This window comes from Nerophis lumbriciformis, linkage group LG26, assembly GCF_033978685.3.
Source record: "Nerophis lumbriciformis linkage group LG26, RoL_Nlum_v2.1, whole genome shotgun sequence".
In the NCBI taxonomy this organism is placed as follows: domain Eukaryota; kingdom Metazoa; phylum Chordata; class Actinopteri; order Syngnathiformes; family Syngnathidae; genus Nerophis; species Nerophis lumbriciformis.
Genome location: NC_084573.2, coordinates 20481617 through 20496489, shown reverse-complemented (window position 1 = coordinate 20496489; position 14873 = coordinate 20481617). Strand labels below are relative to the sequence as shown.

At 38.5% G+C, this 14873-nt stretch overlaps 1 protein-coding gene across 1 annotated transcript; it reads left to right on the top strand.

The window, feature by feature from the left end:
* On the top strand, positions 1-13099 carry LOC133623822 (cytosolic 5'-nucleotidase 1A-like). The gene is made up of 6 exons (XM_061987235.2): positions 1-404; positions 511-678; positions 6476-6605; positions 6668-6790; positions 6861-7045; positions 12501-13099. The coding sequence occupies exons 1-6, from the start codon at positions 291-293 to the stop codon at positions 12861-12863; spliced, it is 1083 nt and encodes a 360-aa protein (XP_061843219.2). The 5' UTR covers positions 1-290; the 3' UTR covers positions 12864-13099.
* Positions 13100-14873: the final 1774 nt, after the last annotated feature.

Genomic DNA, 14873 nt, shown 5'->3' with positions numbered 1-14873 from the left:
AGTGAATATCTGTAATACTGATATGTATTAGAAGTGCTTTGGTTAGTTTGTATATTGTCAATACTGTTTGCGTTCAATACAAAACGTTCCACTTACTTCCGGTATTTACAAACAAACGTTACGCAGCGTGATGACGTCACGCACGGTGACACACCCACTACACTTTTGCACTTCCGCAAACTTTCTGTGTTTTTCCCCCCCCTTCTGTCTTCGTACAGTTCCTTCTACTTCGACAAGACCATTTTTAAGCTATCTGGCGTTTAAACGTTTTAAATTAATTATCTAAAAATATGAGCGAAATACAGATGAACCAGCCAGGCACAAATGAGGACATCGGGGAGGAAAATGACTGGGCAGCGACCAAAATCTTTTTTGAAAGCCTAAAAACTAACAAACCGAGACCGGTGAGTCGTGACGTAACACGCCTGTTAGCATCATCTTGCTCATTTTTTTGGATGGTCTAACAAAGTGTCCACTTGAATGTATGTATTTTGTCCACCCCTCACACAGCCTAAACCCAGGTTTGCTGTCACCGTCGCGGTGTCTTCCCGCACCCTCTTCAACATGGTGGCAGAGAGGGAGATCTATGAGAAAGAAGGAGTAGAGAAATACGTCGCCTATCAGGTGGAACATGAAGATGAAGCTCTCAAGCCGGGGGCTGCGTTCCCTTTCGTCAAGGTAAGACGATTGCGATCTGTCGTACACCAATTCATTAAGGACATTTACCCCAGTTGACCAAAGTCCTGTCAGGGCTGCACAATTGTAAGAAAAACCCTAATTGCAATTGGATTTACATTTTTTATAATGTGCAGGCCAAAAGTTTGGACACGCCTTCTCATTTCAGTACGTTTTCTTCATTTTCATGACTATTTACATTGTAGATTGTCACTGAAGGCATACAAACTATGAATGAACACGTGTACTTAACAAAAAAAGGTGAAATAACTGAAAACATGTTTTATATTTCGGCCTGTATCGTGTGTGTGTGTGTGTGTGTGTGTGTGTGTGTGTGTGTGTGTATATACTGTATATATATATATATATATATATATATATATATTTACTGTATATATATAAGCGGTAGAAGATGGATGGATGGATGGATATATATATATATATATATATATATATATATATATATATATATATATATATATATATACATACATATATACACATATACATACATACACATATATATATATATATACATATACACATTATTTATATGTGTGTGTGTGTGTGTATATATATATATATATATATATACAGTGTGTGTATATATATATATATATTTATATATACAGGTAAAAGCCAGTAAATTAGAATATTTTGTAAAACTTGATTTATTTCAGTAATTGCATTCAAAAGGTGTAACTTGTACATTATATTTATTCATTGCACACAGACTGATGCATTCAAATGTTTATTTCATTTAATTTTGATGATTTGAAGTGGCAACAAATGAAAATCCAAAATTCCGTGTGTCACAAAATTAGAATATTACTTAAGGCTAATACAAAAAAGGGATTTTTAGAAATGTTGGCCAACTGAAAAGTATGAAAATGAAAAATATGAGCATGTACAATACTCAATACTTGGTTGGAGCTCCTTTTGCCTCAATTACTGCGTTAATGCGGCGTGCATTCTGCATCTTCCTTTTCACAATACCCCACAGATTTTCTATGGGGCTAAGGTGAGGGGAGTTGGCGGGCCAATTTAGAACAGAAATACCATGGTCCGTAAACCAGGCACGGGTAGATTTTGCGCTGTGTGCAGGCACCAAGTCCTGTTGGAACTTGAAATCTCCATCTCCATAGAGCAGGTCAGCAGCAGGAAGCATGAAGTGCTCTAAAACTTGCTGGTAGACGGCTGCGTTGACCCTGGATCTCAGGAAACAGAGTGGACCGACACCAGCAGATGACATGGCACCCCAAACCATCACTGATAAATGATAAATGGGTTGTACTTGTATAGCGCTTTTCTACCTTCAAGGTACTCAAAGCGCTTTGACACTACTTCCACATTTACCCATTCACACACACATTCACACACTGATGGAGGGAGCTGCCATGCAAGGCGCTAACCAGCACCCATCAGGAGCAAAGGTGAAGTGTCTTGCTCAGGACACAACGGACATGACGGACATGGGGATTGAACCAGGGACCCTCGGGTTGCGCACGGCTACTCTCCCACTGCGCCACGCCGTCCCACCCTGATGGTGGAAACTTTACACTAGACTTCAGGCAACGTGGATCCTGTGCCTCTCCTGTCTTCCTCCAGACTCTGGGACCTCGATTTCCAAAGGAAATGCAAAATTTGCATGGTTGGGTGATGGTTTGGGGTGCCATGTCATCTGCTGGTGTCCGTCCACTCTGTTTCCTGAGATCCAGGGTCAACGCAGCCGTCTACCAGCAAGTTTTAGAGCACTTCATGCTTCCTGCTGCTGACCTGCTCTATGGAGATGGAGATTTCAAGTTCCAACAGGACTTGGCGCCTGCACACAGCCCAAAATCTACCCGTGCCTGGTTTACGGACCATGGTATTTCTGTTCTAAATTGGCCCGCCAACTCCCCTGACCTTAGCCCCATAGAAAATCTGTGGGGTATTGTGAAAAGGAAGATGCAGAATGCCAGACCCAAAAACACAGAAGAGTTGAAGGCCAATATCCGAGCAACCTGGGCTCTCATAACACCTGAGCAGTGCCAGAAACTCATCGACTCCATGCCACGCCGCATTAACGCAGTAATTGAGGCAAAAGGAGCTCCAACCAAGTATTGAGTATTGTACATGCTCATATTTTTCATTTTCATACTTTTCAGTTGGCCAACATTTCTAAAAATCCCTTTTTTGTATTAGCCTTAAGTAATATTCTAATTTTGTGACACACGGAATTTTGGATTTTCATTTGTTGCCACTTCAAATCATCAAAATTAAATGAAATAAACATTTGAATGCATCAGTCTGTGTGCAATGAATAAATATAATGTACAAGTTACACCTTTTGAATGCAATTACTGAAATAAATCAAGTTTTTCAAAATATTCTAATTTACTGGCTTTTACCTGTGTATGTGTATATATATATACAGTATATATATATATATATATATATATACAAATGTATGCATGTGTGTGTATATATATTTAATATAAAAGACAAAATAAAATGAAGCAGTACTAAAATATACAGGCTATCAGTATATGTAGATTTCATAGGAGCCGACAATTTGTCGGATACGGTGTTTATCACCGATGATGGTCGCCGCGGTTGAGCGAGTTACTGGGCGTGTGGTCGTAGTGTTGATCAGCGTTTTCCCCTTTCTGAGCATTTAAGTTTGCGATATCTGATTTCACTTCCGTTGGGGTGGCTTTCCTTTTTTTCAGCACACTGCCGTCGACGCAGTTTGCCTTGCCTTTGGGAGACATGATGTAGATTCAATAAAGATAGTACTTTCAGAAGATCCTTGGTATTTGCTAAGCTTCTGTGCAGGGTGTGCTGCTTGGAATGCTTGACTAGACTATAGACCGAGACCACACCTGTTTTACTGTCGATAGTGGGAAATGACAAGACCGAGCCTGAGGACTTTTACTTCATGTGGAAAATGAGCGGAGCGTCACTGACAGGATTGGTAAGGGTGTAAAGAATGTAATCGTGTACTAACAACCTCCCCAGTCAATGTAAAATTGTAGGTTTCAGTGATTGAACTAGTACAAGTACTGTGACTCATGAGGTAACCTCTACATAAGACACATCTCTCAACATGGTTATGGTATGTCCCAAACACAACTGAGAGGAAAAAATGAGATTTAAATGTGTGGAATACATCATGTATGCTAGGGTGTGCACATAAAATGTGAATAAAATAGTCTTACTTGAGTGTTAAAATGATGGACTTAATAGTGGCTTGGTGTTATCTTTTCAAAAGCAGTTTTTGTTGTGAAATCAGGAAGTTGCGGGTGACATATTGCAATGATGCTTAACCTTCAGTTATTGGTAATCTTTGAATTGATCAGTCCCTCCCTCTACTGTTGCAAATGGTTACAGAAAAGGTTATCTGCCTTTTTGACTTTGGGGCCCAAATGTTCCTCTACTGAGGGGCCCAGGGCCCACTCAATTAAAAATACTGTATTAGTTATCTTACTCTTGATTTTAATCGTATTCAGTAACTATATCTAACCTACTTACAGTTTAAAACCTTGTCAAATATTAACCCATGTGTGAATCATAACAAATATTATCAAGGCTTAGGTCAGGCTGATTACAAACATAAATACTAATCAAATATACTGCAAAAGAAGGGATTCATAAAAAACTATGAAAATGCTAAAATAAATACATAAATACATAATAACTAAATAATTAATTATGTTTCTTAAATAAACTGTCAATAAAATGGAAGTGCAAATGGAAATACAGTTGGTGTGAGACCAGAAAAAATCCTCTAGCTACAAGAGACACATATAAACATACGTTACGGCACACAAAAACCTGCAAAAGGGGGCATCCGGTCCAAAGTTGCAGCCATCAGGGCACCAGGCACAGGACTCACCACTTTTCCCAAGAGTGCCTCATGTATCCAGCAGCAAACATCCTGTCAGGATAGGCAAGTTCCCCCGAACCTGAGTTTTTCATTGAGAAGATCTTGTCCAATAAGTTGAGAGAGCAGTTTATCAATTCCGTATTTTAGGTTTCGGAGAACAGTGCGAAATAGAGGCCCTTGGAAAATAAGCAAAGCTGGAGAGCTAGGGAGTGGGAGGGGAATGCATCCACCTTTGTTGAAAGCCAGGAGAAGAGGGCCCTCATAACCCTGGTAGCACCACAGAGCTAGCCAGTAGCTATAACAACAACACAGCACTTTCTCATTATGCACCAATCACTGTTACAGCGAGTGAGGTTGCATTCACAAACCCCAGGAATTATGATCATCCAAATTACAACTGGGGTTGCAAAGGGGTGGAAAGTTTCCGGTAAATTACGCTCGGGAAAGTTGGAAATATTGACAATTTTTTGATTACAATAATTATATATTGTTGGGCACTTGTCTATATGCTGCATCTTTGTGGAATTTTTGACGTAGTTCTTTGCACAGTATTTACAAATTTACACAGCCTTTCCGCCTACATTGGTTGGGGTGAAATGTCTTAACAGATCAGATGGTGTATGTGGCATTATTCTGTTTGTATTTATTTATTCTTTTAAAACACTAATGCAATGCTACACACAGATATAGTCAGTTAGACAATTGGAGTAGTCTTTAAAAATATTTTACTGATGGACAAATGAATAGAAATAGGCTAGATGAATAAATGAACACTCAATCAGCATGTTAAATCAAACTATAACCCACATTCTTGTATGACAACAGAATGGCTAGCAGAACAGAAGGCAGAGGAAACTACATGTTTTGATTTAGTATTTGCTAGTTGAACTTTACAGATCACAAAAAAGGTCCATTCGGATCGCTAACTTTGTTAGCATAAATGAATGGGATTTAACATAGAGAAAATTAGCATCACGGCTAACAGAGAAATATTTTCGGTTCATTATGAGACAGACGGTGGTGGTACATAATCCTAGCTAGCTAGAGATATTGGCCCCAAAATCATTTAACAAGTAACAGCTAGCTAGCTTGAGTGGCAGTCTGCTGGAGTGGTCTACAGTCATACAGTAACAAGCAATTACACCTCTATTAAACTTAAATACCATAGATCAAATATATTTACCGCAGTGATATCATCAAAACCTACCTGACTGGATGAAGTCCTTGGGTTCAAGTACTCGTGTGGCCTCAATAGCCCTGCTGTAGTGTGTAACATGCTGGGAATTATCTGTGCATGTGATGGAGGAATGCACTGTACAGGGTTGAAATTCTACTGAATTTGCATTAAATCAGGTTGTTTTAGCTAATAATCATGCTGCAAGATCTAGCATGTTGCATTCAATGTATATTCCCATTCATTCCTGTTAATTTCCATATATTCCCGTTAATTCCCATGGAAAGTTTCCAACTTTGAATATTCCCGGAATTTTGCAACCCTAATTACAACTCAAACAAATCATTCTCTATTTTCTGTACTGTTGCACTAATTATGACAATTTGATTGGATTTCTTATTTTGAATGCATTACTTGGTTATCACTGAATTTATATAATTTAAGTATTTAAATTGTTAGTCTGTTCAACTTGAATGGCACATAATTCCCCAAAAAATAGTTGTTGTTTTTTTAATGCTGTTTTAGGCACTGTTTTTAAACTACCGATTTAGCACAAGTATTGGTTAAAATGTAAAAGATACCCATCCCTACTCATAAGTCCACCAAATGACAGCAGCTTCACAACAGTTTGTCACAGACTAAGCCAATCGATGGCAGCAAAGCTACATGTGCAGACAATGGAGAATGTCAGGATAGCTACACTATGGTTGTCTGAACCATCGCATTTCTATCATTTGTCCACGCTCTCCCTTATACAGGCTCTGATGACGGTCAACTCTCGGCTCAGGGAGCTCTACCCGGACAGCGAAGAATTGTTCGATATCGTCCTCATGACCAACAATCATGCCCAAGTTGGAGTGCGCCTCATTAACAGCATCAATCATTACGGTACGCTGGTTATTTTCTGTTTATACTCCTTCTTTTAAATGTTCCCGCTTTCTTGCCTGCAGATTTAACCATCGAGAGATTCTGTATGACTGGAGGAAAAAGTCCAATAGGCTACTTGAAAGCCTACATGACCAACTTGTACCTCTCCAAAGATGCTGAGAAAGTGACAGAGGCCATCGAAGAAGGTGCTTTCACATTCGAAGAACAATCACTCATCACACTTTTCATAACTGCGCTTTTCTTTGAACCCTTCAGGCATCGCCGCGGCCACCATGTTTACGGCCGAGACAGAGAACGAGCTTTGCGACACGCAGCTGAGGGTGGCGTTCGATGGCGACGCCGTCCTCTTCTCGGATGAGTCCGAGATCATTGTGAAGAAGCACGGCCTGGACTCGTTCTTTGAGCACGAGAAGAAGTTTGAGAACCTGCCGCTTACTCAGGTACTTCTTGGAACATATTGTAGTACCACTACAATGCTGTACACTTGTACTAAAAACAGGACAATTCCAGGCTTTTATTATAAAAGTGTGATACAGATGAAGTGAACACAAAGTTGTTCATTAATGGACATTGATTTTGAAGTTGTTCTAAAATCAAAACAAGTTTTCCTTTTAGAATCTGTTCCGGGGTCAAACTGTGACCATCATGAAACCACTATTACTGTAACTGTACAGGCAATGTTTTTAAGTAACAATGCCATGCAAATGTACAAACCCTGTTTCCATATGAGTTGGGAAATTGTGTTAGATGTAAATATAAACGGAATACAATGATTTGCAAATCATTTTCAACCCATATTCAATTGAATGCACTACAAAGACAAGATATTTAACGTAAACTCATAAACTTTATTTTTTTTGCAAATAATAATTAACTTAGAGTTTCATGGCTGCAACACGTGCCAAAGTAGTTAGGAAAGGGCATGTTCACCACTGTGTTACATGGCCTTTCCTTTTAACAACACTCAGTAAACGTTTGGGAACTGACGAGACACATTTTTTAAGCTTCTCAGGTGAAATTCTTTCCCATTCTTGCTTGATGTACAGCTTAAGTTGTTCAACAGTCCGGGGGTCTCTGTTGTGGTATTTTAGGCTTCATAATGCGCCACACATTTTCAATGGGAGACAGATCTGGACTACAGGCAGGCCAGTCTAGTACCCGCACTCTTTTACTATGAAGCCACGTTGATGTAACACGTGGCTTGGCATTGTCTTGCTGAAATAAGCAGGGGCGTCCATGGTAACGTTGCTTGGATTGCAACATATGTTGCTCCAAAACCTGTATGTACCTTTCAGCATTAATGGCGCCTTCACAGATTTGTAAGTTACCCATGTCTTGGGCACTAATACACCTCCATACCATCACAGATGCTGGCTTTTCAACTTTGCGCCTATAACAATCCGGATGGTTCTTTTCCTCTTTGGTCCAGAGGACACGACATCCACAGTTTCCAAAAACAATTTGAAATGTGGACTCTTCAGACCACAGAACACTTTTCCACTTTGTATCAGTCCATCTTAGATGAGCTCAGGCCCAGCGAAGCCGACGGCGTTTCTGGATGTTGTTGATAAATGGTTTTCGCCTTGCATAGGGGAGTTTTAACTTGCACTTACAGATGTAGCGACCAACTGTAGTTACTGACAGTGAGTTTCTGAAGTGTTCCTGAGCCCATGTGGTGATATCCTTTACACACTGATGGCGCTTGTTGATGCAGTACAGCCTGAGGGATCGAAGGTCACGGGCTTAGCTGCTTACGTGCAGTGATTTCTCCAGATTCTCTGAACCCTTTGATGATATTACGGACCGTAGATGGTGAAATCTCTAAATTCCTTGCAATAGCTGGTTGAGAAAGGTTTTTCTTAAACTGTTCAACGATTTGTTCACGCATTTGTTGACAAATTGGTGACCCTCGCCCCATCTTTGTTTGTGACTGAGCATTTCACTACTTTTATACCCAATCATGGCACCCACCTGTTCCCAATTTGCCTGTTCACCTGTGGGATGTTCCAAATAAGTGTTTGATGAGCATTCCTCAACTTTATCAGTATTTATTGCCACCTTTCCTAACTTCTTTGTCACGTGTTGCTGGCATCAAATTCTAAAGTTAATGATTATTTGCAAAAAAAAAAAAAATTTATTAGTTTGAACATCAAACATGTTGTCTTTGTAGCATATTCAACTGAATATGGGTTGAAAATGATTTGCAAATCATTGTATTCCGTTTATATTTACATCTAACACAATTTCCCAACTCATATGGAAACGGGGTTTGAAATAATAAGATTTAAATTAGCAGAGCAATACTGTCATCTTGTGGCGCCTGGTAGGTGTGATTTATTTATTTGTATATACTTTACTTTTACTGTTGTTCAGGCTTTCATATGTCGCATTTCTGGTTTTAGGTTTGTAATCACACTTTTCTCCTTTGTCATCAATAACAATGATACAGTTACCTCAACATGAAAGTATTTTGAGATAAGAGCTGTCTCTTAGCTCATTGTTATGCCTTAAGCTTTGAGCAAAAACTTGAGTTACATACATTAGTTGAAAAGGCAAATGTCACAGTGAACCACATAAGAGCTGCCCCCAACATTTGGTCTTACTTGCTAGTGTTTGCTTATAGCTAGAAAGGAACATAACTTTTTTTTCCGAGCATAAAAAGGGAGAACGTGAATGTGAAGGAGGATGATATTCACTAAATTGCATGAAGAAATCATCCAACTTGGCAAAGCAATAGGAGCGTATCACTGCTAGTATGCACCATACTAAAGCAGAATGAGTGTTCTGCCAGCCAATGATGTTAAATTAATACTTAAACAATGGACATTTATCCATGAAAATATAGAAAATCTTCTGATGGTGTGTTTGACGGAGAAGCAGCTAGAAGGAGATACTGTAGAAGTCCGCTCTCCTAGGTGAATGTTATATATCACTCCATTACTTCATAAATGTACTGTAGTTGTTAGTCGTACATTCTATTGTGTTGTTTTATACAATATTTCTTATCTTAAAGTTTATTTTTAAAAGCATGTTACATGTTAAAATTGTGCGGGTTGGGGAGCAAGCATCAATTAAACAGATTTCATTTCATTTTGAGATTCAAGTGTTTTGAGCTAAGACCTCCGTCACAGACCCAATTAAGCTTTTAGGTTGAGGCACTACTGTAATAAAATAGATAAATAAAAAGGAAATGTTGAATTCATATTTTGTCTCAACTTATAAACTTGTGTTGCAATTAGGACATATATGGGAAGAATGTAAAAAGGCAAATACATTTGAAGTAAGATTGTACTCAACCTTAGAAATTCCACTGTATTGCTGTAGTTGTGCCTTTTCTAAAGAAGACTTTCTTCCATCGTCTTATTGGCTCTAATCCCCTCATCTTTTTGCTGCTTTATCGTACACTTTTCAGAGCAGGGGTGCCCTATTTTTCCCCACATAGGGGCTTATATTAAAAAGTCAAGGCATTCGGGGCTATTTTGACAATTTTTCGTTTTCTAAAATAAATACTAAAATAAACATGTTTAATAGGGGTGTGAATCTTTGGGCACCCAACGATTAGACTTGATTCTGATTCCTGGGATGACGAATCCATTCAGAATCGATTTTTGATTCAAACTGATTGCCACAGTGTATTATTTGGTATAATAATTATAATGAATCTTTTTCAAAACCGGTTACAGGTCAGAAAAGCTCCCTCTGATAACATTAAGATGGCCTAAAAAAAACATTTTTAAATATTGATTCCTATAATAAAAAATTAAAAAAAGTTTTGTTAAAAAAAAAAAAATTATGAAAATTGTAAAAGGGGAACATTATCACAATTTCAGAAGGGTTAAAACCATTAAAAATCAGTTCCCAGTGGCTTATTTTATTTTTCGAAGTTTTTTTCAAAATTTTACCCATCACGCAATATCCCTAAAAAAGCTTCAAAGTGCCTGATTTTAACCATCGCTATATACACCCGTCCATTTTCCTGTGACGTCACATAGTGATGCCAACTCAAACAAACATGGCGTATAGAACAGCAAGCTATAGCGACATTAGCTCGGATTCAGACTCGGATTTCAGGGGCTTAAGCGATTCAACAGATTACGAATGTATTGAAACGGATGGTTGTAGTGTGGAGGCAGGTAGCGAAAACGAAATTGAAGAAGAAACTGAAGCTATTGAGCCATATCGGTTTGAACCGTATGCAAGCGAAACCGACGAAAACGACACGGGAGAAAGCGAGGACGAATTCGGCGATCGCCTTCTAACCAACGATTGATATGTGTTTGTTTGGCATTAAAGGAAACTAACAACTATGAACTAGGTTTACAGCATATGAAATATATTTGGTAACAACATGCACTTTGAGAGTGCAGACAGCCCAATTTTCATCAATTGATATATTTTGTAGACATACCCTCATCCGCGCTCTTTTCCTGAAAGCTGATCTGTCCAGTTTTGGAGTTGATGTCAGCAGGCCAGGGAAGCTAGGATCGATATTCTTCTCTTGATCATCTTCGGTGGCATAAGGGACAGTGTGAGCCAAGACATCCAGGGGGTTTAGCTCGCTCGTCTGCGGGAACAAACTGCCGCCATTGCTTGCCGTGCTACCGAGGTCCTTTGTCCCTGAATTGCTCACACACTCCGGCAGATTCAATGGGGGTCTGGCGGCAGACTTCTTTGACTTTATCGTTGGAAATGCATCTGCTTTGAGTGTCGCAGGATATCCACACATTCTTGCCATCTCTGTCGTAGCATAGCTTTCGTCGGTAAAGTGTGCGGAACAAACGTCCAATTTCTTGCCACTTTCGCATCTTTGGGCCACTGGTGCAACTTGAATCCGTCCCTGTTCGTGTTGTTACACCCTCCGACAACACACCGACGAGGCATGATGTCTCCAAGGTACGGAAAACAGTCGAAAAAATGGAAAATAACAGAGCTGATTTGACTCTGTGTTTGAGAAAATGGCGGATTGCTTCCCGATGTGACGTCACGTTGTGACGTCATCGCTCTGAGAGTTAATAATAGAAAGGCGTTTAATTCGCCAAAATTCACCCATTTAGAGTTTGGAAATCGGTTAAAAGATATATGGTCTTTTTTCTGCAACATCAAGGTATATATTGATGCTTACATAGGTCTGGTGATAATGTTCCCCTTTAATTTATTCAGAATAAGAATCGCAATTCAGATGCGAATAGATGTTTTCCTCTAGTATTTAAAGACAGAACTTTGTATCAGGTTTGTGTTGTAGCTTACAAAACGTAGTATTAGTTATTACTATCAAAATTTCAGCTTCTTCTCATCACGTTACAGCTTTTTGTTATTTTTCTTTCATTTGTACTGTTTTTCGGTTTGATTTCATTTTGACAAAATGCTGTGGGCCAACAAAACTTGAGCTTGGAGCCACAATTGGCCCGTTGGCGACACTTTGGACATCCTTGCTTTTGGTCATGTACAGATGTTTTTAGGTGTCAGTGAAATGGCAAAAATAACCCAATCTATTAATTAATCAAACAGTTTAAATAACATTAGAAATGAATTTACAACAAAGGAATGTTTTAACTGATCAATGTATTGATCGATTACAGTGGTTCTCAAACTTTTTTCACCATCTCAGAAAAAAATAGGGTCTCAAAGTACAACCAGAATGACCAACATAAAAATAAAGTAGCGTAGTTGGCCCAAGTATTCATTTAAAACAAGATAGAGGTTTTATTTAACAAGTATATTTAATATTCTTGGCCACTGTAACGTTTTACATAGTTTGAACATTGTCTTTTGGTATAGGAAAATAAAACACTGTACTTAAATAATATATAAAATCTTTGGCATACCACTAGATGAAGCCAAAGTTTAAGAATCACTGATCTAGTTGGATTACTCAACTTTATGGTACTATTTCAGGGCCCTCTAAAGGGCTTCCTGGAGGCTTTGGGGAAGCTCCAGAGGAAGTTCTACGCCAAGAATGAGCGCTTGAATTGTCCCATCAGGACCTTCCTGGTCACAGCTCGCAGCGCGGCCAGCTCGGGGGCTCGGGTCCTGAAGACCCTCCGCAGCTGGGGCCTGGAGATCGACGAGGCGCTCTTCCTGGCTGGAGCCCCTAAAGGGCCCCTGCTGCAGAAGATAAAGCCTCACATCTTCTTTGACGACCAGATGTTCCACATTGAGGGGGCCAAGGAGCTGGGCACCATCGCTGCTCACGTCCCCTATGGCATTGGACAGAAGTACAACAGAGGAAAACTCATCGAGCAGCCGAAAAAGGAGTGATCTGCTCATGGACCGAGGATCAAAAGGAAAAAAAGGGGTAAAGCATTAAAGTTGTACATCACTGTCAACTCAATTCTAAATGTGTATTTCACAAAGCTGGAGACTAACTTTTGTATTTTCTATTTGTTTTTTAGCTAAAAAAAAAAAAATCTCTTCTAAGTTTGAAGCCGTACAGTGGAAGCTCTAAATTTGAACACATCCAAAAGAGGCTAACCATATATTTATGGGTAAATATACCTCAAACCATCATCAGGATGCTGCTAATCTTGTCATACGTCAACTCAGTGAGTATCAAAAAAGCATCAACATGTCACCTACCTTACAAGGGTAACAGTCATGGCATAGGAGAAAAGAGTAATGATAACCATAGAAATGGAAATGACAAATGAGCAATACTAATGATTATTGACATGGATTTGACCGGGTCAATGCCGTGTTGAACATACATTTGCTTCAAATAAAAAGCTCAAGATGTTTCTACGCTGCCAGCAATACCCATAAAAGGCCACTAGGTGACAGTATCACTGTGCAGAAACCTTCCTGTTCCCTCTCTATGTTTTACCTATTTTAGTATCATTAAAGAGGGTGTCACGTCTTTTTACACTTCATAGTAAAAATGCACCAAAACATGACTAGGACAGTTAATAACGGTTTTATGACATTTTAACCCTAGAACAGACTGTTACTGTAAATTATTTTTTTTATGTTGAAACCAGGCCTCTCATGATTTGATTGTGTTCGATTTTGGAGGCGCCACTGTACCTTAAAGGCTGTATCTACACACTGTTACACTTCATACTCTGCTACACTGTTTGATAGTATACTATGTCATACTACATTTTCCATCTTTTTTTACTCGTTTTGCAGCACGTTTTGTATTGTAAGTTATTGCCTTTGTGTTCATGCCTCATTTCTCCGTGCTTTGTTTACATCATTGCACTCTGGACAACTGCTGTCTCTAGAAAATTACTCTTTCATATTGTCTTTTCATATACCAAGAACGTGGATGAATCTTGAATTTTCAACCTTTGGTTGAACGTTACTGCCAACACTCAGTCTATTTTTAGATTATAATCACCATAATAACCATTTTTTTGCCTTTGTACTTGTTCTAAAAAAGAAAGCACATATAATGGAACCCCAGTAACTTACTATTTTATATTGATGTATTATAGCACATAAAATATTACCTAGACAACCTCTTTTTGGTGAGTATTCTCTGGTGTATAGGGAATATGTTTATTTTATATGTAACTACTCTAATTGAATTGTATCTTCTATCTACTTGTGTTATTAAAGAAGTACTTGTATTTGTAGTATGTAGGGTTTTTTTTTTCAATTGGAACCCAACAAAAATAACCAGGCTTCTTTATGCATCTGTGCATGACAGATTGTACAAATTGTACAATAAATGTAATTCTTATTGTAACCTCCGGCCCCTCTCAAAATAAATTCACGATGGATTTATAAATTAAATATTTAGATTTTATTTGACCTATTATATTTTGACGGTAGCCAATACATACAAATTATGTAACAAAAATATTGTTAACAATTTTTATTTTTGATTTATATAACCTAAAAATGTTTACCTATACAACTTATTCATGCTTTGTTATTCATGCACAGGAAACGTACAACCACTAGAGGGCGTTCTTCATTTACTATAAAAACGTCTGCCTTTTATAGGTTAAAAACAGGGGTCGGCAACCCAAAATGTTGAAAGGGCCATATTGGACCAAAACAAAACAAAAAAAATCTGTCTGGAACCGCAAAAAAATAAAAGCCTTATTTAAGTGTTACCGGTATATTGAAGGCAACACATGACGTAAATGTCTATATTAGCTTACTATCAAAGGCTGATGCAAATCTTCGTTGACACAGAAATGTTGTATTTTAATTTCTATTCTACACATTTTTGCAACATTAGAAATCATTAGTAAAATAGAGGCTTCTCACAGGATGAGATAACTTCTGGAAATGACTGGCTCAGAATGGCCAAAGGTATAG

Coding starts and splice junctions, on each gene's coding strand:
- LOC133623822 (XM_061987235.2), top strand. CDS start 291: ATGAGCGAAATACAGATGAACCAGCCAGGCACAAATGAGGACATCGGG. Junction 6,791..6,860: donor GACAGAGGCCATCGAAGAAG/GTGCTTTCACAT, acceptor TGAACCCTTCAG/GCATCGCCGCGGCCACCATG. Junction 7,046..12,500: donor AGAACCTGCCGCTTACTCAG/GTACTTCTTGGA, acceptor GTACTATTTCAG/GGCCCTCTAAAGGGCTTCCT.